This window comes from Mycteria americana, chromosome 9 (genome assembly GCF_035582795.1).
Source record: "Mycteria americana isolate JAX WOST 10 ecotype Jacksonville Zoo and Gardens chromosome 9, USCA_MyAme_1.0, whole genome shotgun sequence".
Lineage (NCBI taxonomy): Eukaryota > Metazoa > Chordata > Aves > Ciconiiformes > Ciconiidae > Mycteria > Mycteria americana.
This window is the reverse complement of record NC_134373.1, coordinates 22,088,617-22,115,246: the sequence shown is the minus strand read 5'-3', so window position 1 is coordinate 22,115,246 and position 26,630 is coordinate 22,088,617. Positions and strand designations below refer to the sequence as shown.

The 26,630-nt window shown below is 37.7% G+C and overlaps 1 protein-coding gene across 1 annotated transcript in view; it reads right to left on the bottom strand.

Moving 5' to 3' along the window:
• LRP2 (LDL receptor related protein 2) overlaps window positions 1-26,630 on the bottom strand; it is a 131,813-nt gene that overhangs the window by 17,128 nt on the left and 88,055 nt on the right. The window contains exons 46-66 of the mRNA XM_075512067.1: window positions 24,700-24,819; window positions 23,717-23,848; window positions 22,602-22,803; window positions 21,862-22,157; window positions 20,809-21,325; window positions 18,702-18,854; window positions 18,034-18,204; window positions 16,513-16,736; window positions 15,926-16,103; window positions 14,803-14,999; window positions 12,956-13,201; window positions 11,887-12,015; window positions 11,052-11,171; window positions 10,357-10,473; window positions 9,970-10,086; window positions 8,428-8,565; window positions 7,513-7,635; window positions 6,436-6,564; window positions 4,215-4,346; window positions 3,094-3,225; window positions 788-931 (exon numbers count right to left, since the gene is read on the bottom strand). Coding sequence (XP_075368182.1) covers window positions 788-931; window positions 3,094-3,225; window positions 4,215-4,346; window positions 6,436-6,564; window positions 7,513-7,635; window positions 8,428-8,565; window positions 9,970-10,086; window positions 10,357-10,473; window positions 11,052-11,171; window positions 11,887-12,015; window positions 12,956-13,201; window positions 14,803-14,999; window positions 15,926-16,103; window positions 16,513-16,736; window positions 18,034-18,204; window positions 18,702-18,854; window positions 20,809-21,325; window positions 21,862-22,157; window positions 22,602-22,803; window positions 23,717-23,848; window positions 24,700-24,819 — 3,717 coding nt within the window. The remainder of the gene's footprint in view (window positions 1-787; window positions 932-3,093; window positions 3,226-4,214; window positions 4,347-6,435; window positions 6,565-7,512; window positions 7,636-8,427; window positions 8,566-9,969; window positions 10,087-10,356; window positions 10,474-11,051; window positions 11,172-11,886; window positions 12,016-12,955; window positions 13,202-14,802; window positions 15,000-15,925; window positions 16,104-16,512; window positions 16,737-18,033; window positions 18,205-18,701; window positions 18,855-20,808; window positions 21,326-21,861; window positions 22,158-22,601; window positions 22,804-23,716; window positions 23,849-24,699; window positions 24,820-26,630) is intronic.

Genomic DNA, 26,630 nt, shown 5'->3' with positions numbered 1-26,630 from the left:
AAAAAAATTACAAAGATCATTTTTAATGTCTAGTTATTCCATATTTTTGGAAAATTCTAATCTGAGGCTCTTACGTGAAGATACACGATCCATTTATTTATGAATAACATGGAGCCATCTGTTCAATTAAATTACTTTGTGTTAGTGTCTAAATTTTTAAGCCATTCATCATAGGTAAGATGCACATCTAAAATCATCTTGATCTAGATAATCAAGAAATATGTATCACATTTTTCAAGAGTATAGGATCTTAGCTCTGAAGCCTTTGCACATGATTTTGAGAGTAATTGAGACTCTCATGGCCCTAAGGAGCAAGTATGGCCCAGGACAGTGGCCCTGTGAAAAAAGGCAAAAGCAGGGAAGTTGATAAAGAGGTAAACATATAAGCTAATATAGGGATCTACTGGCCATTCCTGCTTAGTATAAGGATTAGTTCTTGCAAGACTTGAGCCCGGTTTGAGGACTGGCAGAGACAGAAGAAAAGGAAGGGATTTATCTACAGCAATCCACTACTACTGCATAATCCCACAGAGCCACAATTCCACAGCTAAACTCACACCAAAAGGAAAAACAGAACAAAACCTAGCTAAACTAAATTAAAGCATTAAAAGGAACCACACTGATGCTGAAGAATGAGTAGAGGGGATGGACACATTTAACCAAGACCTGGCCAGCTAATCTAATTTGATTTTGATTTCCAGCATAAATTAAATACCTATGCTGCAGAAATGCATTTTTTTAAACCAACTATTGCATGGTTGAGTATCAATTTTCTACATATACTCACTCAGGCCGATCCCTTCAGGGTCCCAATCATAATCCAGAGCTTGGATGCGATCCTGGTTATCAATATAGTCCGAGTACTGTTCTGATGAGATATTGTATCTTCGAATCCGCACGTTATCTGGCAGCAGTAACAATGGAGGATTACCTGGGAAACAATCATGAATTTTACTTTCATGTATTTCTCATTTTAGAAGAAACAGATGAACGTCACTTCTAGTCAAAACTAAACTGGGGTGTTCACGAGTTATGTCTGCATAAGAAGCAGAAGGAACACAGGACCACTTCTAAAGCTTCAGAGCTATTCAAACTTCTTGACTTTGCAAAATTCATGAAAAACTCTGGAAATGCTTACTGCGGAGGATAGTATTATCCTTTTCACCATAGATTTTGTGCAGAAGTAATCATTAAGGGATAATTCCTTAAAAATTCTTAAACATCACAATGTTGGCATATCACTACCTCACATCTCAAAAACAGAATGCTGCTATACTCTATGTGGTTCAGCTCCCCACCTCAAAGTACAGGAAACAATTTTGAAAATACAAATAAATTGCTGGTACTTTGAGCCACGACCTGTCTGAGTTCTTCTGCCTAAAGTCTTTAAATCCTAATGTCTCCAAATCCTAATGTCTCCATATTTAGATGAATGTTCTCCTACACACAAGTTAATTTGGGGTTAACGTCAATATTCTAATAACTTGACCATAAAGAGTATCAGTCCCACCTGGCTGATTTTGCTGGTGAGAAAATTTACTTGTTCAGCCATTTTTGTAAGGAAGAAGTCCACATGGGAGTCATGGACTTAAATCCTAGGCATTCTTCCAGAGAAGAAGTTCTCCTACATTAATCACATCTTCACAGAGCCAATAAGAAATGACATGGTATTCAGCTGGGAAAGGAAAATCTCATTTACCAGTGCCTTTTCCAACTAATTATGCTCAATTTCCTATGAAGCGTTCATTTGAACACAATCCCTTTCCCTCTAAATCACACCCAACTATGGGAGAATAAGGCAAGTGACTATTCTCTAATGAACATACAGTTCAGTGTAGAAATTGACAGCATTTCCAACATATATACTATTACAGGAAAAAGGGGACCTAATATTCTATGTGTGTTCTGAAAATGCCTACTGCCTGCAGCAGACACAGGCAAAGGAAGCCCTTATTTATGAGTGCTGTGAGCTTGTACTACAAAGAGTGGTAAAGTTCTGGGCATACATAGAAGTAGAACTTTAGGCACAACAAATTTCATTATGTTATCAGCTACAATCATGTTATCTTCTACCACTTAGCCTTGAAAACTTTGGGTGTCTAGATGCTTCCTGAATAAAGCCTATGAAGAAGGGTTTCAGAGGACTAGATTTCTGACACAGGCACATAAAGAGGCAGCCAGGCCAAAACTCAGGTCCAAATGCCCTTTTGTATTTCCAGTCTCGTGCTCAATACTAAATATTTGCTGAATTAGGCCCCTGGACTGGAAACCTGGAGACCTGGTTTTCTTGTATCATTTCTCATATTACAAATAATTGTTAGGTTTCAAAACCTCCAGCAGCACACAGTTTTGGTCACAGGCATTCTGTTCCAAAGATTTTACTATTTGACTAGGCACACCACATTTCTATCACGTATTTCTTAAAGCTGTTAAAGCGTACGTACTTTTCTAAATACAATATTGTTTCTGTCTTTTATATAATACTGCTGCATTGTCACTTTTTTCTATTTTCTTCAGCTTTTTATTATTACTATTCTATTACTCTTATTTTCTGAATCAACTCTCTACCTATTCAATGACTATCACACACTGTAGTCACTGCACTGAGGTATGATAAAAAGCTAATGATTGACGTTAAACATTGGCCAAAGTCTTTCTGTTTGTGTGCATCAGTCCATGAACAATGAATGGCAATCTGCCATCAAACTGCCTTTGATTTGTACCAGTTTAATTCAACTTTCTTCTGATGCATTATTTTGTTGAGAAAACCTAAACTCCAGGAATAGACAACATTAATTTCCTTCTGATGACAACCACAGGATAAGCAGGTTTTTGTTTGCAGAAAATTTCAGAAGAAAGGCGGGCAGGCATCCAAATCAAGATATTGTTTTTAATGTTTACAATTGGAAGCAGAGATGAGCACTTCTATTCCTGATTATGGAATGGGTGGAATACACGGATAATATTATGTTACAGAACAAAGTTTGATTTTCATTATCCCCTTCCTAAAAAAGAGAGGATTATATTCATTAAGTTGCTGTACTCCACTTGCTCTTTACAGGTAGCAATCAATCTTGCTATCAGTTAACATACCATTAGCTGCACACTGTTTCCCTTGTTGATCACCCACAGACCTGAAGCCATCTGCACAGAAACATTCGTAGCTTCCTTTGGAATTCTTGCAGTCCTGGGTGCATGTTCCAAAGATCTCACACTCATTGATATCTAGACATAAGTAGAGAAAAGATACCTAGAGCTTAATTTCTTTCTTCCACATGCTGGTCACCTTTACTCCATGAAGCGGTAGCTTTGTCCCTTCCCCACATACTCTAAAAGATCAGTGACCTACTAAGTGATCTTTAACATCAGCATCTATTATTTAACAGAACTCCTCATCACTCATCTACTGTTTAATATGTCTCAACTACAGATTGCTAATGACTGCATTGCTCCTGCTTATCAGATTGCTTTTCAGAGAGACATTTTTGATCATGTATTTTTGTGTTAAATCACCAAGGAAAGACAAAAGATGAGGCATGACTACAATGAGATGCAAGAGCAAAGCCTTCTTGAAATGCTGAAGCAAAGATACTTAGTCCTCAGAAACTATATCAGGAGGAATGAAAGGGAGGGGTGGCCTTGGATCATGTTTAATAAAACTACACAAATTGTCCACAAGAGGTAGGAGCAACAAACAGAAGTGTTCTCATCAAAACATACCGAAATGGTAACCGTGAAGGTACTATATTGCATGACCACGAACAACAGCCTGTGGGTAGACTCCTCACCATGTTTTATCTGCATATAACCAGGGCAAAAATATGGCACAATAGACCTTTACTGTAGGTCTGTTCCAGAGCAGAACAGAAGGAGAGTATAACCTTCAGTAAGTTTTCTTTCAATAAGGAAAAAAACCCCAGCAAATTTCTGTCCCTCAGATTGCAAAGATATGACAAAAACTATATACGGTGAAGCAAAACATATACCTACAGCCACCAAAAGCTTAAAACAAGCCTGAACTGTGGAGCCAGTTCTTTGTTGAATGAGGCCTGCATGTTAGAAAACATGATTCAGCAGCAAAACTTTTTAGGAAGCATCTGCTAAATGTACAAAAATCCTGTCAGAATGCAAAAATGGGTAGCCACATTGGAATGATGAAGTGACAAGTCAGCGAACACTTAGCAGTGAGAAGATGTTTAGAAGATTGAAAATACCATCACAGGAGTTTCGGTTAGTTTCACTGGCCTTGTACCCTGGCCTACAGGAACAGATAAAGCCTCCTTCATTCAGGTTGGTACAGTTATGTTCACAGATATTTTCTGCACAAGTTCGCTCTGTTCCAGGATCTGGAAAAAAAAAAAGTAAATTATACAATTATAACCAAAAAATAAAGTGATAAGGGGGAGGAGGGTGTCATAATTTTGGTCATTATTATAACTGAAAATGGTTTTCAAGTAGACAATGTTAGTTTTCTTTCCTTTTTTTCTAACTGAAACTCGAATTAATGCGAACATCTACTCTCTAAGGCATAACTAACTAGAAGAGGGTGGTAAACGATGGTCAAGACAGCTGTCAGCTAAGAAGTTTAACCTCTAGAAGTAAGTGAACAGGGTCAGGATAAGAGCCATAACCATCCAAGCTCACCTTCCTGAAGAGAAATGGCATTCTACATTACCACCAATCTGCAGCAACTGCAGAAACTATTTAAGATACTTGACTCTAACGCCTGCCTTTGCCAATCTACCTCTTTCTTATCAGCTAAAAAAAAAAAAAAAAAAAAAAAATGTTCTCAACTGCTATCATGCATAACACAGGCCCTACATTATTTATATCTGGAAATTAGAGAGAAGATGACAGCTTGTTCGTGCTGTACCTAATCTAAAGCCTACTGAAGTCAATACGGGTCATTGCACAGAATGCACTGCCCTTTAAAACATGCCTATAATGGCAAAGGCAAGTCAGGGATAATAGATACTCTGTAACAGGTAATGAAAGTTATACTCTTCTCAAAGCACATACAGAATTCTACTGATTCTGACATAGTCTACATATGCACAAAGTACTTTCAAACTCAAATCTGTTACATAAGTAGAAAAGATAAATAATATATGTTTATTGGCAGATCATGAGAAAAAGATACAGATGTATGGCAAAGACATTACATTAAGCTGATTATCTGCTTTATACATACACATCCCAGTGCTGATTAAATTAAGTTTAAACAGCTCAGTTTCATATACATGTAGAAGCATAAATTCATTGTACACACCCTCACACATAAATATTCTATTTTCTCTATAACACAGGTATTTGATGTTGGGAAGGCTACAAATGTTACCATCTGATCTGCATTCACATCTATCCCCAAATAGTAGAATGCTGACTGCCAGAAGGTGTTTGTTTTGCACTGTCTCATATCCTTTTTATACTTTTATATTTTCATCAAGTCATTGCATTAGGTTATATTACCTAAAGACCATTAGGATGGTATGTGAAACAGAGAAACCAGCTGCTTCAAAATGGACTGCACTATAGGCTTCTGAGTTATTTGCATTTTGCAAGCATGCTGGATTGTAAGTCACCAGTGCATCATTTGGCACACTTAAGTCATCAAAGCCTGACAAATTGCAATTGCAAGTACATGCTCATATTATCACTCTGCAGCTGTCTATATATTGATATAAAAAGTTAGGAATATTTTTTTTTTCCAGATTCCATGAGAAAAGTCTCTCTTGGCTCAAAGTACAAGTCAAAGCTTTTGCATCTAAATGGATGCTAGTAAATTTATAATGCATAGTTAATAAAAGTTGTGCAGAGGATCTGAGAGGGCCCTCAGCCCAAGGACTGGCTGTCCTTATAGAATTCTGTGGTCATGTCTGTAAACAGGAAAATAGAAGCATCTCAATATACTTTTGTTTTTAATAGGACTAGAGCAACCTATACCAGTTCAGAGTCTGCCCATGAATAATTCCATAGGTTGGCCTATTGCAATTATGACCAAAATATCTGGATGTTCTTGCCTCCATAATGCAGGCCATTTCAAAACAAGATCAAAAACAAGATCAATCCCTTTTTTGTGATGCATAAATACTCTAAGCCTAAAAAGGACTGTTCAGAGTGTTGAATTTCATAGAATCATGGAATCATTTAGGTTGGAAAAGACCTTTAAGATGATCGAGTCCTACTATAAACCTAACACTGCCAAGTCCCACTAAACCATGTCCCTAAGTGCCACATCTACACATCTTTTAAATACCCCAAAAAAAGGTAAACAGAAGATATTGTCATAGCTAATTGGATAATCCTAGCACAGGCTAATTAAAAATCAATACTTCTTAGTATGCTATTCAAGAAGAAACATGTATTGTTGTCAGTTTCAGAAATTTTTATTTCAATAGCATTGTAATTTTGTATTCCATTGATATTATTACTTACTGCAGCCCATTTCATCAAAATGGTCTCCACAGTCATCATAATTGTCACAGACATAATGTAGAGGAATGCAATTTCCATTACTGCACTTGAATTCTTCAGTTGTACAAGGTCTTGGGGTTGGTTCTTTACCTACAGTCAAGAAGAGAAACACTCCTCTGTCACAGTTTCAGCTATGCAGTACCAACAGACAGCACTATTCCACATTGCTAATGAGGAAGCTAATGCAATTTGGTAAAATAATGACTGGAGAGACTTTGGAAGTCTGTAGTAAAGCTAAAACTATAACCGGGGCCTCCTGACTTCTAGTCACATCCCCATGAACTGAAAGAAGCCCCTCCATTCTATGAAGACAGAAGGTAAATTCTTCTTGTTAATAGTTGATGGAACTTTCTTTTTAATAGCGCAAATCTATTAATATCCTTTAGTGATATACTTCATACATCTACTGCAGACTTCAAGAGATTATTGAGATATTAGTAAACTATTAACTTTAAGAATATTGTACAATAAAGCCAGCAAATAATATCATTAAGCAACTACAAATATTATTAAACTTGATAATATAAAAATCAACATAGTCAATGAGAACTACATAAGATATCTGAGGACAAAAACCTAGTTAATATTAACAGAACTTCTGCAGGATTTGGGCCTAAATATCAACACTGTTACTATGTGCATAACAGTGCCACAAATTCAGAAGTACCCGTTTCTCTATTTTAAAAGTCCCAGCTATCCATCCCATCCTTATTTTATGATACAGCCAAACTCTTTCTTCTTCCTTATTTTAAGAGGATTTCATAAGTTGACACAATTTAGCTGCTGCTCATAATAAAATACAATATGATTTTGAAAATCATGCTCTGCACTTTTCAGACAAATGTTTGCTGATTTTTGCTACTTGTATGGAGAACTGCAAATATGTAGTACCAATAATCATATTTCAAATTATTTCATACTGAGCTCTAGTTTTCATAATTTATGTTTAATTTTGACATTTCAATAGTCCTTTGGTATTATTAAACATTAAGCACATCACAGTTACTGAATTTGCTGCTCAATTTTGTGTAAACATACAGCGTTCCTCTTTCTCATCACTTCCATCTCCACAGTCATCCTCCTGGTTGCACAGCTCATGACTATATATACAGCGATTGTTTTCACATCGGAAACGGAACGGAGATTCACAAGCAATATCCACTGAAACCACAGAGATCAAGTCAGTCACACTTTGATACTTCATGCCATTGAGTCACAAATTATCCCAATCACTTTTATCTGGTAACATTTATATGTTTCCTATATTTTAAAAGGTGTGGAGGCATTCAGACCCAAAATAATATTTTTCTCCACATTTTGGTAATTGTATGTTAGGACATTACACATTTTTTTGTCAGAAGACAGCACATCATCTTTGGCCAAAGGCATATCCTATGACTACATATAACACTGAGTTTTCTAGATTTGTTTATGAAGTTAACTGATTGAAAATCCAACATGCTATTTAAGTGGCTATATAGTGCATAATTGACAAAAATTGTTCAAGTAGCACCTCCAACACCTCATTTTTAGAGGTAAAGTCAGGACTCCTCAACTGTATTTACAAAGATGCCCCCACTATACTGATAGCTTTAAAACTCAGCACCTTTGAGAATATACGTTATCTGAATTAATCTTTAATTGCAAACTGATGCTCTTATTTTACATAACCAACTTGAAAATATGAAATAGTGTCCTTATCTCTTTGATATGTTTCTCCCTACTTTTATAACTACGTACACAAACATCTGCAAAGCAGCGAGAAACATATTGTAGGAAGATGAAGTGAGCTTGCATATGAAGCAAAACTCTCAGCACTCATCCTGAATTAAGTCTGTGAGAATCTCCAGTGAAAAGAAAATATTTCAAATTTACTTTTTAATTGTTCTCTCTATTGTAATTAGAGATTTCATTATGCATATTGTTCATTTTAATACAATTTTTCTCTCTTACAGCAAAGGTGAAGTTCTTCATCAGAGTCATCTCCACAGTCATTATCGCCATCACATTTCCAGTATGGCTGGATACAGACATGGTTTTTACATTCAAACAGCATGGGCGGACAGTATGTACCATTAGGATACCGTGTTGCTGAAGAAAAGAAAATTATTATGACATTTTCATCTACAATGAAAATTTTAGGTTTTCCTGAAAAATATTCAGCCCAACCCTATATTATTTTTTCAGTACCCTTCTCTCCATAGTAGGAGATATGAGGCACTGCAAAGATTTACAGCAACAACAGACTGCAAGGACCGAGGTCTTCTTGGTAGATATAACATAATTAATTCAGGTTTGAATGAATAGTGAAACAACATAAGTTACTCCCAGAAGCTTCTGAAAATAAACTGTCATTAATTTAACAAATGCTACTTGAATTTGTTACTGACAAATCTAGTTCAGTAATAAAGGTAAATATAATGTCACTGGCACCAAAAATGAGTGACTGAAGAAGTACCTAAGATATCTAACTCTAAAAGGACTCATGTTGGTATAGTAAAAAAACCCACCCAGATTCTGTAAAAGCTGTGAAAAAAACTAAACCAGAGCAAAGAGAAACCAAAAATACGACTCTTCCAACTTACATAAATAAACCATACCCTTGCCCTTTCAATGGCTTCTCATACGCTTTTTCCTCCCTTTAAGAATGGCCAAATGTTGCATAACTCAGGTTCTGAAAGATTAACTGTTGCGATGTACGGTCCAGGATGTGGTTACCATCAGAAAAATAAAGGCCCTACTGTGCAGATGCTGCTTCTTACTTAAAGCACAGGTGTTAAAATTAGGTACACAGGAAGATATACAGAACTGCCCTGATACCAACATGAAAAGAAAGGAATTCTCCCAAGTACTGAAGCTTAAAATCATTTGAGCATATAACTCAGAATCAACACGTCAATATCGCCTAAAAAGCCAATGTCAGTTAGCATAGATAGAGCACAGGGGTGATATTTTCATTTCAACTGGGAACAATACTTTCTGGGTAAACAGCTGAAGCTGGAGCTCAATAGAAGCTGCAGTGTACAGACATTTTTTCACAGTAGATCAATATACATAAGGAAGACAGAAAAGTATTTTACTTCCTTGGCTTCACTGGTACTTTAGGAAACTAAACACACCTTTGGGCATTATAAAAAACAATCCCATTATAGAACCTTGTTAGGATACGGTACAACTGAAACAGTGCATCTTGCAGTGTCCATGGGATAGTCAAAAATTTTAATTTTATCACATGTGTATCTTCCTCTGGACCTTGTAAACACATTAATTTCCCAGCATTAGGGATGTGTTTACAATCAGTGTAAGAGATGGCAACTCATTATTATATTAAAAAGCTGATTCAAAATATTATACTTATCCTGAATTTTTACTGGCATCACTGAGTGTTGCAGAATTCTGTACCTCTAAGGAATCATCTCACTTAAAGGGACAGAAAAGTGCAAATCTTTCTGGAAGCGAGCTCAATGAGCACGAATTGCAAAGCTTGAAACTCACGACAAGTTGCTTCATCAGAGAAATCAAGGCAGTCTGCATTTCCATCACATTTGAAGCGCTCTGCAACACAGTGTCCACTGTCACACTGGAAATAACCTGGGTGGCAGGTCCTCAGCTCTGAAAAGATTCAGAAGTAACTGTTGAAATGTCTTCTTGTTCAAAACCAGATAAAGTGTTTACTTTTTGAAAACAACATCCTAAAAAAGACTGCAAAATCCCAGTCCATTTAAACTGTGGTATCCTCTGCTTTGGTGGAATGACTAAAGTGATCTGGTCAACATTACTCCATTAAAGATGCTTCCCATAAAAGATCATTTTGCAGAATATTTTATCACATTAGAAACAAAAGTGTGAACAGGGAAGAGGTAGCATCCAGACAATACGCACCACAGTCACGTTCATCTGAATTGTCTTCACAGTCATCATCGTGATCACAGATCCACCGGGAAGGAATGCAGCGCAAATTGTCACAACGGTATTCACTTTCTGTGCATTCACGAGGACCTTAATTTAAAATGGATGTACAAATATGAAAAGTTCTCCAGGCGTACATTTAAACATCCACACCTGTCTCATTAAACCAGACAAAAGTAATATGGGCAGATGATGTGGTGTAATCCTTAAAACTAAAGGATGTTAAAACAGCATTTCCCCCAATACTCTTTAATTATGTTAAACATTCTATGTCCCTCTTGACATAGAAAAAAGGAAATTCATTGCAGATTTGGTTTCATCACAGAATTATACAGGAATTTTTATTTCAAATCAGAAAAAAAAAAGATCCACTCTCATTGTTTAAGGAACTATATACTACATTTGCACACAGGGCAGAATTCAAATGTCACTTCTTAGAGGAAAACAGGAATTTGTGTTATTGTGATGACTGGATTTATCAGTGTTTTTATGTATCCAAAATGCTTCCTTGTGACATGTCTGTGGTATTTCAGCAAAGAAAAGACAGGCTATAGAGTAAAACAACAGAATGGTTGCAGTTGAGATCTGTCTGCCCTATTCTCAAAAGAAATAGAAGGATAGTTAAGTCAAAAGTTGGACTATATCATGACAGCCAAAAAAGAACTCACTGCAGTTGTGCTCATCAGAGTTATCTCCACAGTCATTATCTCCATCACACTTCCAGCGCAGTGGGATACATCGATGATTGTCACAACGGAAATCTCCAAAAGGACTGCAAGTCATCTCCTCTGCAATGTACACAGTTTGCCAAAAAAACCAGCACACATTAGCATAGTCTTTGGATAAGATGGAATGCACAGAAGATAATGGAAGTAGATAGAGATGTTCCTGCCACAGACTGGGCCAAGTAATAAAGAAGTGATTAAGAAACAGCTGAAATAACTATACAGAACTGAGATGGAAACATAAAGAGATAAACTTAGTACTGTCAAAGAAGGGCATCTTGACCTCATGGTGTGTTACACTTTCAAGTCTTTTCTGGTTCTGATATAGTGATCCAATGTCCTCTAAGCTTTGTGTATAAGTGTATGAGAGGTTTCAACACAAATGCGAGGGTCTGGGAAAGCATCATCATACTTCCCATATTGGTGGTTTCACCAGCACAGGAGGTAAGTTAAGTAAATGTAGAAAACACTGACAGTTTTAATTGTCTAAAATAGTTCAGCTCAAGTAAAAGTATTTCCTGTTTCATTTGATGACATATTGGGCAAAATAATAAAATCCTGATCTTCAGAGCTCATAAACATGTGAGCCGCACAATGAATTGCTGCATATAGAATTTTTCCTGAAGACAAATAACTACCAGGGTAATTAATTGATATCAAACAAAATATGCCCAGGTACATTATTACTGAAGACTTTCAGAAAATCAAGTTGTTTGTAAATTGGAGAAATATTTTAGGTACAAAGTTATGTTGAAATGACCTTCTTCTCCAAACATACCACAGCCTTGTTCGTCACTGTTGTCTCTGCAGTCATCATTCCCATTGCACACTGCCCACAATGGTATGCAACGGTAGTTGGTTCTACAGCTGAATTGTGTGTGATTGTCACACCGATAGGCAGGGCCCACTGAAAGAGGCAGTTGTCAAAGTTAGTTGTGTTACTTAGCCATTAAACTGTCCTCCTTGCTATTCTGCCTTTCAAAATCTGTTATGATTTATAGTCAATTATTTCTACTAAAAAGAGCTATCTGCTAACTTCAGTGTTGTAAAAGAGAAAGCGTTAAATGTATCCGGTATTACTATTTTTCCCAGTCTATGCTGCTTGTATTCTGCATATGCTACAAACCCATGACAGGTTCAAACGACATTCAGTGTGGTTTTCCCTGAAGTATTTAGAGCTGGTAACAGTGGTAATAGAAGCCCCAAACCTGGAAGCCAGAGGAGGCAGCTTGTCCTCAGATGGCAAAACTTGGTCACAAGTTCTTCGAGACGGCCAGTGACTCAAAGAGACATGCTGGAGCACATAAGAAAATCCTGCTGTTGAACATAGGCTAGACTGTGCTCTGCGTTTGTTCTCCTTGTAAGCTTTTGTTTCCAAAGCATGTGCCTATCATCATGAGAAACTTGAGCTTCAAGAAATGAAACTTTACTTTGTTTTTGTAAAAAGTATGACATATGTCATGCTCTAAAGTGGAATAAGGTAAAAATTGGTGAACTGGCATTCACTGCTTCCACATAGGCAATGGATCAGCATATATCCTTTTTACAAAGTGTGGTCACGGGCCAAGCAAAGGATGCTGCTAGCATCAAGCAAGTCAGAGTGAGACGCTGACAGTTCTTGATAATCTGGCCAGCATAAATAAGCTTTCTCCCCTTCAAGAATAAGAAAGTAGTAAATTATCACATAGCCTCTATGCTTTCTAACACTCTTTACTACATGATTGCAATTAGCTTGCAGAAAATATTCCTTTCCAATAGATTTTCAACCTCAGGAAAATTAAGTAACGCAGTTTGCTCTGCTTTCGGTGCACTATAATGTAGGCAGCTTACTACAGCTGTATGCTTACTGCATTCGTGGAATGGCTCATCAGAGCTATCACCACAATCATCATCCACATCACACTTCCAGGACTGTGGGATACAGCGGCCATTGTCACATTTAAATTGGCCTGGGGGACAGGTTCTACTGGCACAGTAAGTACTATCTTCATCCGAGTTGTCACCACAGTCATCCTCTCTATCGCACTGCCAGGCTTCTGGGATACATCGTTTATTGGCGCACTGCCACTGATGAGTTTCACACTGGTGATTAGCTGAAAGAATACAAATTGACTGTTAGGATACTGAAACTTACAGGGATGTTGTGCTGCTGTTATGTCAATTGAGCAGTTATCATGTCTACACCGAAAGTTAAAAAGAAAGCCAGTAAAAATTTAAAACATCACATTTACTTGCCCAGTTAAGGTACAGATTTCTAATATCACATGGCACATTTCCCACAGGCATCTTCAGACAAGCTCGCTAAGGCTCTACATTTTTCTAGGAGCGAGACAGATACTATCTTCTCCTAAAGCAGAGGGGAGTAAACCCAGCATTCAAACATGATTGCGGCAGGGACTCCCAGAGGAGAGGAGCACTTTGCAGAGGAGCTAAGTGACATTGTGGCTCTGGCCATGCTACCACCTTAGATGTACATTGCCTGATGAGCCTGTTCCTCTTACTATGAATGAACCTGTCAGAAAACTTAGCAGAAGACCATGCTAATAACAGCTCTACAACCTATAAATGTACAGCCTCTATTTCCAAAAGGCAAAGCACTGGAAGCTGAGGTCAGCAGTGCTAGCAAACTGGGTGAGCTCTGAAGGTCTATGAAAATACAAGTCAACGCTGATCTCTGCTTCCAGACTTTGTATGTCTCACTGGACACCACCCTACTACTTTTTCCACATATACTGCCAAACTGTTCAAGAGGAAACAGTATATTATGATTTCCATACATTTTCTAAACAAAAGGATTCTATTCCCATGCACAAGATGATGAGCAGAAGGAATTATATAGACCTAAACTGACTTTTATTGTACCTGGTACATTAAAACCAGTGACACATTAGGCAGCTGCCACATTTCTACTTATTGAATATTCTCCTGTGCCACACTTAAGAGCTTAGCTATTTGAAACTCAGGTAAAATTGACATTTCTTTTAATTCTGTCATTGTTAGAAACACTTTGCTAATGGAAAGCAATGAAACTATCAATAATACAACCACGCTGCTTTCCCCCACACACCTCCCCTTTATGTTACTAAGCTTGCAACTGCCAGAACTACATTATTTACAAAAAGAGAACCAAGGATGTGCTTTTTAAAATTAGACATAAGTATGTGGAATAAGACAGGTTTTTCAGGAAAAAACATTATTCCATAAGCATAATTAGGCTATATTTCTAAAATACTGCCATCACAAACAGCTCTCCAAAACAAATCTTCCCACATGCACTGGATTTTGTGCAATGCAGAGGATGAAATAATTTTGTCCCATCACGTAAAGCTCTAGAACACAGGGGAAATTAGCATACCGGGTAGATTGACCTGGGCATTAGGAAGCCTTAGATTCCTCATACTCACCATGGCTTTTCTTGGAACAAAACAAAGTGCGTCCTGCTTCTAGTATTTTATACCTCAGATTGTAATCTACACCAGTGCAAATCTGTCTCAAAGGTATGGAAAATGTTTATCTTTCTATATAGTACATTTTTGCTCTCCTTTACCCTGTTTTTGCACTGAGGTGAATTGCTCTACCAGGTGCAAGACTAGAAAAGACTGCATCTGTCTACCTCACCTTTTGATAATGATTCTGAAACTTTATATATAGTTTTGTACTGGAAAGACACTTGAATTTATTAGATGTAACATACCACAAAGTACAGGATCTTCATCTGATCTGTCATGGCAATCTGGCTGAGTATTGCACAAGAAATGCGGACTTGTGCAGTTCCCATCATTACACTGGAACTGACCAACAGGACAGTATCGGTGTGGACAGGTAGGGGGCTCATCAGAGCCATCTCGACAGTCCCTCTGTCCATCACATTTCCACCAGATAGGAATACACCTACAAAGAGAAAACAGTGTTTTCCTTTGTTGAGGATATGTCTCTACAGATACACAACCATCCTTTTACAGCACAAAAGACAGTCTTGTCTCAGTGTTATTTCTTGAAACTTCCAAGACATCTTGAATTTCATGTCTTCTGTTTCATATGTCAAATGCTAACAAAATATGCCAGAAGACTGTCACCAGAAACAGATTATATTGGTGGGCCTCTAGAAGGAAGTTCACAGCAAATTAATATGGATTTAATTTTTATGTATATTTGTGGTAACCATCTCTCATGCTTTTTAAAATCAATGTTCAATTGGATTTTTAATGAGGTAACATTTTAATAATTCACCTGAACTTTAGCACAAGAATTTCACTAGGGATTATCATTCTAACACTGCTTCAAAAGGTCACCCAATAAGCACATGTGCCTCACAGGCTCCAGAGTGATACAATATCAGAACAGTAGCTCTTATATCACCATTCCTCTCCCTCCACTGCTGTTGTCTCCAAAAAAGGGTCAGAAATGTGCCCCCACATCAGCTAAATGGCTTTCCCGGGCCACTGGCAGACAGCATATATTTGGCAGAAACAGATACATTGTAAAAGATGTACAAAAAAAATAAGAGAAGGTTCCAAGTTAGTAAATTCAACTGAAATGGTTTCTGGAGGCACATGTTCCTAACAACCCAAACTTTGCTACATTAGCAATGTCATATAACAGGAATAAAAGGAAAAAAATACTATTTAAACAATGAGTCTAGAAGTGTTTTTCCAAAATGGAAGCCTGTCTGGTCTTGGCTTTGTCTTTGCAAGCACACCACAAACTCACAGTGAGAGCAGAAGGAATCCCTGATTTCATGCCCTTTTGAAGAGACTAAAGGGTAAAATATATCCTTAAAAAGACATAGAAAAAAAGACAGTGAGCTGTGGACTTACCTCTCGGTGTCTGCACAGAGAAACTGGGTGCTAGAGCACATTGGAAGGCAGTGGGCTGTATTGCTGAACTGTACTACCATGAAGTTATCAGGACATTCACAGGAATAACCTTGACCACCAGCTTTTATTAGACAAAGATGGGAACAACCACCATTGTTGGTGCCACAAGGATTATTAACTGGTAAAACAGAAGAATAAATATTACCATACTTTGCAAATCCCAGGACACAAAGGTCTCAATCTACAACAGACTCCTCTAATACTGTATTGAAAGCTTAAATGTAATAAGTTGAAAACCAAAACCTAGATAAGTAGGCACTTCGTGAGAGAAAGATGTATGATTTCATATACAGGAAATGTATGCTATTAAGCCATAATGGTTTAGAAACTAATTTAAAATTATGCATTTCCAGTCATTGCTATTCAAAGAAAAGGCAATTTATAAATGTAAAGTAGAGGCCTACGTTTACTTTGTGCATTTTATTCCCCTCAGCAAAGGCAAAAGCTGAGTGCACTCAGGACTCTCTACAATTAGCCTCTGGGTAACAGCTGACCCTCTAAATGCAAATCTAATTCTGTTTTCTCACCAAATGGCTGTCTGTATGGATGGTAAACATGGATGTCAAATGGCCTGTGTGTGGTGTTCACAAGAACAATCCTGTCTGATCCGTCATATTTATTTCCCTTTTCAACAGTTCTTGTGTTCCAATCAGTCCAATATATTGTGTCTTCAAAAATTGTTATTGCAAACGGATGAGGTAAAGTCCCATCATATACTGTGTGACGATGATGTCCATCCAGGTCAGAGTACCTACACAAAGAAAAATATGTGCAAAACATTCAGATAAATGCTAAAACATCTTCACATCTTTATTGTATGCTTATGGTACTTCATTATTGGTGACCAGGATCATGCAATGTGGAATTGCAGCTTCTTTAGTCCCTAATGATAGAGCAGTCTCCCCAGTGAACTCATTTTAAGATATGCAGGAAAGTAAAACAGGTTATTTTAGGCAAATAAACAGAATAGAAGAACATCCACTGAAATGTAAAGCCTTCCCACAGATGCATATCAGCCAGTCCAATGAAATTTTGCACATTTACTGCCTTACAGCAAGTTATTTTTGTCACACGGGAGACTAGCTTGTCTGGATCATTCAGACTGCTAATAATGGAACACTTAAGACAATAACAGGTCTCCTATATTCCTAAATTTTACATGTCTTTCTGATTTAGAGCCTCCTCTGATGAGGTATTTTTAATAAGCTTTTATATTTTTACTATCACCTTGCTATAGGGGGAAATTATGAAATACAAGAAAGAAAAAGAGAAAGACAGAGAAACATACATATAATTAATATACACTTTTTTAAAGACATTTTTAGACTTCAGCATAGAAAAGGCTGCCAGAAGAATGAATGTAAAGAAGAATAGAAGTAAACAAATCTAAGTGTACATGTAAATATGAATGCAAATATAAATACTAGTATAAATACAAAGGATTGTTTTTAAAGTATTTTAAAATACTTTAAAACAAGAACCAGACAAGAACCAGAATGCTAGTTATCCATTTTTACTGATATTTAAGCGGAAATTTTTTAACACTAGAAGCAATTAATAGATTTTTCTTGATTAACAAAAAAACCCCATATGCTAACAGGAAATTCCATGTCATACCTATGGACAAACATTCAAACATCATCTAATGATTTGTATACTATTTTATTAGCACATAACTAGTTTAGTCACAGCTCAACTCTTATCTATAGGCAGAAACAAGAGACTCAGAAAAAATAGTGATTTTATACTCAGCTTTGCTTTGGTTCAGGTTGTACACCTACAGAAGTTCCATATTCGAGTACAGACTGTGAATCTGTTCACTATAATTTTTGGACCACTTTCAGTGGGACCTAGGATGCAAATATAGGAAGTAGGCTACTGTGACATCTAGTGAGGCGTATCGCCTACTACTCCAGACTTTCTGACTCTGGTTTCCTATAGAGTAAGTGGGTAGAAATATGTACAATGCTTACAGCATCTATACATGCTACCACTGCAATCTGACATAGGCAATTATTTAGTTGTTTTATCCTTTTCTGTGTACGTACTCAATATAATTTAGATGGGCATCTGCCCAGTAGAGCTTGTCGTTGGTGTAATCTATGGTGAGTCCATTGGGCCATTCTAATTTTGTAGAGATAATCACTGTCTTCTCCTTGCCATCCATGCCTGCTCGTCCAATATAGGCTCGATCTGCCCAGTCTGTCCAGTAAATCTGTCTGTTCAAATAAATACTTATAGTTAGGATTGTAGTAAAAACATGCTGAAGTAAATATTAGAAGCTACACCGGAAATATAGTATTTCCTGCAACAGAACTAAAGCAGAGATTGAGGAAGATAAGAAAAAAGTGAATATATTTGTTACTTTAACTGCTACAGCAGACAATTGTGTGATCACAATTGTCTTTAAAGAATGCAGCTGGCAGTCCCACTGTCTATCAAACCACACACACTTCTATCAACCTTTTTAGCCTTGCAATCAAAACTTCCTTGACCACATGGAACCAAATTCCACTTGCAGTGATATCTGACAGCCCTGCATATATACCCATGAAAGGCAAGCTACTATTTTTCCTAAGCTGCAACTAAGATCTAATGCCACGCAAATCTAAGTGCAGGCAGCCAAAATTTATTTCAGATTTTCAGAGACAGTGCAAGACTATTTACAAACGAAAGAAAAAGCACTCCTGAAATATTTTGAAAAAAAAGCACTCACCCATATTTTGGATGAACAACAACTGCTCTGGGGTACTGAAGGCAGAAAGTGTTGTTGGCATCCACACAACCATCCACCAGTTTTTTCCGGAATCTTCCATCAAGTTCAGAGACATAGAGACAATCTTTGTAGGCATCCACCCAGTACAATTTTCTGAAATGTTTTAGAGTTAATTTATTTACTCTTACTTACTTTTTTTTGTTTATTTTGCTTTACAGCATCTTAAATTCCACAGTTTTTTTTCTCCTAGAAGCAATATATCCACTGTAAAGGAAGAATACACATACTGTACTGACATCTCTTCTACGCTATGCTCCAGACTGCGCTTTTCACTCCTGCTGTTCCTGCAGCCACAGTCATTGGTGCCAAATTCAAACTTGCAGTTGCCCAGTTGAGTAACAATATGCCATTTGCCTATAAATTCCTAAACTCCCCTTCTCTTCCCTCCCTCTCCTACCAACAACGGCCAGCAAAGAGGAGCAGGAAAAGACATACAATGCACTGGATTGTGACCAGGGCTGTAAAGTATTGGAGAGAATCACCATCTGTTCCATGCTGCCACCTCTGCTGTCATCAAACAGGTAGAACTGTTGCCAGGTTCTCCTTTGAAAATTCCTAAGCAGTTTGATGGCCTAATTTAAACTTCACCTAGAATTTTCTAACACTGCTATTACTTTGCCTAGGAATTATACACAGCTGTAATCAAAGAAATCATGCAAGCTGAAGTGATGATTTTAAAAAGCCTGCAACAAAACAAAGCATTTAATTAGAACTACAGCAGGCTGCTTTGAAATTGCCTGCACAACTGGTCAGCTCCCTTGCCCACAGGGTCATTCAAGAAATAGCCTGACAGATACAGTCCCTGCCTACACCACCCTGAGCAGTCCCATTCCCACCAGGGAGGAGGAGAAGGTAGTCTTCCCCAACCTGCACCTCATGGCATCCTCCAGTCCTCTCCCTGTACTGAAAGTGAGCAGAAAACCTCATCTACCATTGTATCGTCCTTCAGCCTTTCTGAAACACCTTAACAAAAACTGACTGAAGACATAACTAATGGTAGCTGAAATAATTCAGCAACTGTATTAGTAATGGAGCAGTAGGACCACTTCGGATAAAATTAGGCTTTTCCTTTCTCACCTCTCCATGAATCATAAAGCATTTGGGACTGCTGGCAACATCAATTATCATTAGGTTTAGAGACAAAGTGGTTTAAAAATAAAAACTATTATATTGATATATTCATATAAACATTCTCATATAAGTTCCAAATGTGACTTTTTGAACCACTCTCATTATTTTGCAGAGTCTGATCCATGCTATTTAAACTTTTCATACTGATAGTACTGCACTCAGAAAGCAAAACCTGAGGAAACACAGCCAAGAACACTGTCAGAGAGGGCAGCACAGAAGGACAGAGTTTCTGTGGGAGTAAATCAGACTACTTTTTGACACACAGCAGGCAATTAAAAAATGACCATAACACAAAGTGCTTTCCAATTATCTCAGCCTTATACTGCCCTCCTTACAGCAAATGATGTGGGTCACGTTGTTTGAGTGTCAGTTAAAGATGCAATTTTCAAGAGCAAAAGAAACAAGCTCTTCACATTGGTACAGGAGCTAAATTTCATTAATGTTTATTACTTACTTCATTGGAACCTAGTTACCTGTTGTAACATATTGTTTATGCATAGAGTGAGGCCTGCATCCCAACCCCAACAACTGCTAGCAAAGGAATAAAGAGCCTAAGCTCAGAATCCCTACCCCATAGCCACATGTAACATCCCACCTGCCTGTTTGCCTAGTATGTTTATTAATGGTTTCCTAACAAGTTTTTCCCAAGGGTCATATGCACTACTTCATTGATGACAGAGCAACTCTGATATAGCCTCAGTATACTAGATATGAGAGCAATTAAAGAAGAGTGTTATGTAATGTATTAGATGCTGATAAACATTTCCAGAGCAGTTGTATAAGGCTGCATCCACAATCCAAAACTATTTCAGCACTCATCAGGAATTTCATATGAAGTGGGAGAAAAACCCTTAGATAAACTCCCTAAACATCATTTCCTTAGTGGCCCAGAAAGACAGAAAATGTATTTTCTTACCTGCCAACCCAGTCAACAGCGACACCTTCCCCGTTGGGCACATCATCACTTATCACTGCCTCCTTATTTGTTCCATTTAGGAACATTCGTTCAATGACCTTCCTCCCCACATCAATCCAGTACAACCTCTTTTCCACCCTGTCAAAGTCCAGTGCCACCACATTTCTCAGTCCTTGCAAAATGAGAGAGTAAGACTGGCCATCTGCTGTGAGATTTCTCAGATAGTAACGGTTGCTAAAAATAAGGTATGGGGAGATATTACTATTTTGCCGGCAACTTTTTCCATCAGGCTCCCGGATATAGCCTGGGGCACACTTACAGATGTAGGAGCCAGCTGTGTTCTCACAAATCTGGCTACATACTGATGGAGTTTCATTGCACTCATCAATATCATCACAAGTCCGTTTATCAGACATAAGTTTGTATCCAGGATGACAAGAACAGTAGAAACTTGTCTGTGTGTCTGTACAGTCATGATCGCATCCACTGATTGAAGGGTCACTGCATTCATTTATACCTGGGGAAGGAAAGGAGTTCTATTCAAGGAACCGGCTAGCAGAGAAAATAGTGCAGTCACTTTCCAATGTAGTCTCTCCGTCTGTCTCTCCCTGCTACTCTGGTGAAAACGCTTAATATGAATCTGGGCTGCTGTAATAAAGGAGCAAGGAAAACAATCTAATCTAATCTAAAATTATTCTAGCACCTTTGAGGTCTGTCACCAAACACACTGAGTGCAAAATATACACTTATGAATGGTGTATTTTGGAAACGCAAGGGCGACACATAACAATGTATAAACTATATTTAGTTTATAGAATTAGCTAATTTTCATGGTTTGTTAAAACAGTATATAATAAATATTATTTATTGATAACAGTATATAATAAATATGATAAAACAAAAAATTAGATATATACATTTCTTATAATCCTTGTGAGAGACAACCATGGAACAGATATGACTGTAATTAAATAATTGTCTTAAGAGCTTTTTTTTTAAAGCTGCCTAAGTATTTTAAATTAAATAAGACAGTACAAATAAATCTACACATACCACATCCTTTTTCATCACTATTATCTAAGCAATCATCCAACCGATTGCAGACTTTAACCATTTCAATGCAGTTTCCATTGTCACATTTAAAATGATGGGGAGAGCAGGTCGCTTCTGGTGTACTACAGAGATGTTCCAGCTCATCAGATTCATCACCACAGTCATTATCCCCATCACAGATGTAGGCCTTGGAAATGCAGCGCCCATTCTGACAGGTAAACTGGTGCTGTTGACATGGTTCATAGATGCATCCCCTTTCATCACTGCTGTCACCACAGTCATTCCGCCTGTCACATCTGAAGAAGAATGAACACTTTTTTCAAATATAAGAAGGCAATCACTATCTCTAGGGCAAATGGATAGATACACTTTCCTGATTTCCAAAGAAGGTCAGATGGAAGAGACTTTCAGAAATCAGGGTCATATTGTATGGAGTCTGATCCTATGAGTCCTGCATGTATTCCCTGTATGCATTACAAGCTGAAGAGAATCACCCCAGGAGAGGTTACTAGGCACAACAAAAAGGATTAAATGCTAATGGTGAGCACTAGGGAAATTAACATAGAAAATTCCAGAGCGTTTTCAAGTTAAAAGTAATACAGAATGCAGAGCAGGTAAATAGATTCATTACAATATGCAGATCTACTTAACAACTAAACAGTGGGAAAAAAAGGTTGAATTAGCTCCTTCACTTTAAGCAAATTGTGAGAATTTCTGCAGCGGCTCAGGTAGTTACAAACCTGTACGTGTTTCGGATGCACAAGCCATTAGTACAAGTAAACTCATTTTCTGTGCAAGATCTTCGTGTGCAGTTCTGGTGTTCATCAAATGCATCACTGCAGTCAGCATCACCATCACAGATCCATGCCCGAGGAATGCACCTCCTGAGTGGGGGTCGATTGTTGGCACATGTGAACTCTGCTGCTGTGCAGTTGCGGTTTGCTGAAAGAAAAGCACGTTCACTGACACACCAAGTTATACTCTGTGTATATAACACCCTCCCCCACCGCGCACACACACACAGCCTGGATATCCGCCCGTAATCCACAACAGAGCCATGCACCACTGCACCCTCTCATATACAAAACTCATATGCATTCCCACTAATTTTCACTGATCATTGCTCTTCATGGAGGCTGAGTGGGAGCCAAAGCACTTTAGGATTCCTTAAGCAGTGCTAGCATGGGCAGAACTCTGGATCTTGTTGGATTCTCAGTATAAACTTTTCATGCATCTGGCCAGATTTGCTGGAGCTGAACAGGTATTAGGCCTAGGCTCTCTAACCTCTGCTTTCTTCAAGGTATTCTGTGCTCCAGGGAGCAAACAGAGAGAGCACCATTGCAGTAAAAAGGGCAAGGACTGCAAGCGTATCCAGCTGCTGTTAAACGAATTAAGGAGCAGGACCAGGCTTGGTGAACCTTATTCTCTTTGTTCACCCTCTAAACAGCCATGCTTATTTTGCTCACTGATTTTTAAAGAAATTATGCCAAAACCATGTGGTTATTAATATGCACAAGATGTAGCATGTGACAATCAGGGAGTATCTCCACTGAAGCTGCTATTGCTGCCCAGATCATACAAACAACCCAGGTTAATTATATCTCCATTTGAACTCAAAAATTCAAAGAGCAATCGCAAAATTAGAACTTTTTTTTTTTACCAGTAAAATATTAAATTTTAATTTAATATAATGAAAATGAAGGTACATGAAGAGTGTACCTCATGCTTAATGTGCACCTTTATGGATAGAAAATTTGGCAGAGGGTGGGAGTTTGGAGGCTGGTTGCTTGTTTTCTAAAAAATGCCTTCAGGACAAACAAGCAAAGTGCAGCATGTATTTGCATTAAACACCTACCACAATTATGTCTTTGATCCTCATCACTCATATCCCCACAGTCATTATCACCGTCACAGATCCATGTTGCTGGGATACATCTGCCATCATCACATCTGAACTGGTCGCTTGAACAAGTCCGCAGTTGGGGCACTTAAAAATGAACACAGTCACTCTGGTTGTTAAACTAACCTGCCCTGCAATGAAAATCTACTGAGGAGGGTATTTTAGGGAGAATCTTATGTCAGTGAAATGTAAAATAGAAGCTTAACTGTAAGACAGTTAAGGTATAAGCTACAAGACATTTTCTTAAGCTAAAGGTGCAACTCCAGCAATGTGCAAAGTGAGCTATCAGCCCTGCTTAACTTATGGAAGAATCTGTTCTTGCCTTGCGTTATGCCAACTTTTTCAGTGAGAATAATGACTATGTTATAATATCAGTTCTCAGTGACTTCAGTTAGCCCCTCCTCTTCCTCCCTGGAGATTACTACTTTTCACCTTCTTCCCCTCTCTACTGCTTATTACCATCTGTTTCTACTGTACATACAGGATTTGCTTATTGTAACACTATGATACTCTACCTCATACTGTGTCAACAATGTTTCTCTGCATCCCACATTCCTTTTTTCCCCAAATGCAATATTGCATGCACACTTCCTGTACAGCATGACATCTGCTCTTACATCCAAAACAATGTCTAAATACTTGCTACTTTTTGTCACTTGATTCACCACCATCAGAGTCTTATGGAGACAGGAGGTTATACATTAAGAGTAATCACATTAAGAGCAAGCAGTTGTGGCAATTAAAAGCCTTCATATTCCATACACAGCTTTCAGTATTTAAGACTTGAATTACTCAGTGACTCAGATTACTTAGAGTCAGTGAGTAAACCTCAGAAGATACTTATTTTCCACCTCGTCTGGATTCAAGCTGCTGCCTACAAGACAAACTACTGATTTTCCATAACCCATTGTGTTGGACCTTCTGAAGTGTAAACTTACCACAAGAGGCAGGTTCATCAGAGCCATCAGCACAGTCTATTCCTTGATCACAGTACCAATGAGCAGGAATACAACGTCCCGATGTACAACGAAACTCACTATTTGTGCAAGTCAGTGAGACTGGAAGAAAAAACCTATGCATGACTTCTTTCTTTCTGTTACCTTTCCAACTTGTTTTAAGTTGCTTTTGAGTCCACGTTACGCAAAAATATTACAGACCCCAAAAAAGAAAGAGAAAAAATTATGCTAGGAAGGATGTATTTTCACAGCCTATCTGCAGAGTTCATTGTACAAACTAGCCTAATCTTTGTATGCAAAAAATGGGCTTAATTCTCTCCTTGGGTATATGTATCACCTAATAAGTAGACAGAATTTGCCCTGGAAATAGGATTGCATGCAGCAACTGTAAATATGTTCTATGTTTATACTTGAGATTTGTGCATAAGAAAACTACCACAGTCCAATATACTCATTTCTCCAGTGCCCAAACAAGGCAGTAGCAGATTCCATGCTTTACAAGGAATCAAAATGTGCAGTAAGGAAATAATATCTAATGGTAGATAATGCTTTCCTTGTTCTCCCACCAATTTTTCTTCACCTGGAGGTAGGAAACTTTTCTTAATGGCAGTGAAGAACAAACTGTAACACTGAATAGTTCCAGCTAAGCATGCTGCAAATATTCCTTCTGCACTTTGGCTGAGCCCCTTGATCCTGGCATGTATAGTGGGTTTGATAATTTCTTCAGTAGTTACTGATACTTTCCTAACACTGAGAACATGGATATTGATTCTGTTTTTGCAGCAATGGGTGTCTGACCCTGCACTTGCAAGAAGGAAAGGGGTGATATCATTCCAATTTATTTTTTCTTAAGTAAAACTCTCAGAACCCTAATGGTGTCTTGGTAAGTCACACCCTGAATTCTGCTAAGAAAGTAGCAACTATTTTATAACTATTTTGTAAAACAACTTTACCCTCTGATGGTTTCAAGATACCAAAAAGGACCCAGTCTGGCCTTTTAACTTGCTCTTCTATGTGCCTTTAATGATGGAAATCAAAGGCAATTAACACATTGCTCATTAATGTCTTGGGGCTTCTTTCATCTCCAATTCTCCCTTTCTCTCTGTCTTTCTTGCCCTTCACCGCTTCTCAATTTAAGTTATTCTGCAGTGCTGCTGGGACATAAACAGTAGAAGGGACAAAGCACACCTTTCATGAGCAGCACAAGACTCACTGCATCTGTATATGTAGCCACATGTTTTTGACACAAAGGGGTCCATAGATAAAAGTGGCCACATTCTAGCTAGAAAAATTGAACTCATATTTTAGAAAAATTGTGGCATAGTTAATTCAAGGCAGGTACCTTTAGGAAAACTACTGAAAGCAAAAATAATCCACTCAGGCAATACTAAAAATAAGTATTATCTGAAAATATCCATTATATTTTAGAAACTGATTCAAAACATTTTATATAGCAAAAGTACTACCTGACTACTACCTAATACAAATGTCTGTACTAGAAAAGATAAGCTGATTTGTAATTAAGGCTGATTGAAAACTAGACACTTTTATATACTAACTGGAAGCTACAATGAACGAATCATATGCTAAGGCATACATAACTACATGAAAGAGCGAAAAGAAATTACATTTGAGACTGTATACAATTTCATTTGATTAGAAGGAAAAATATTCTAATGTTAAAGTTCCACAAAAAGCCAACTCGCTGTAATACTTAAGTGCCAATTACCTTGTAAAACCATAAAGGATACAGAGCAGAATAACCAAAAGGAATGATCCCTCAAATGCTGTGTAAAAATGCTGCAAAAAATTATGATCTTTTTTATTAGATAAAAGTATGATTTAGATAATTGAGAGCTAATAATACAATGCATATACCTTATATCTCTTCAGTATTACAAGAGCAGATGTTT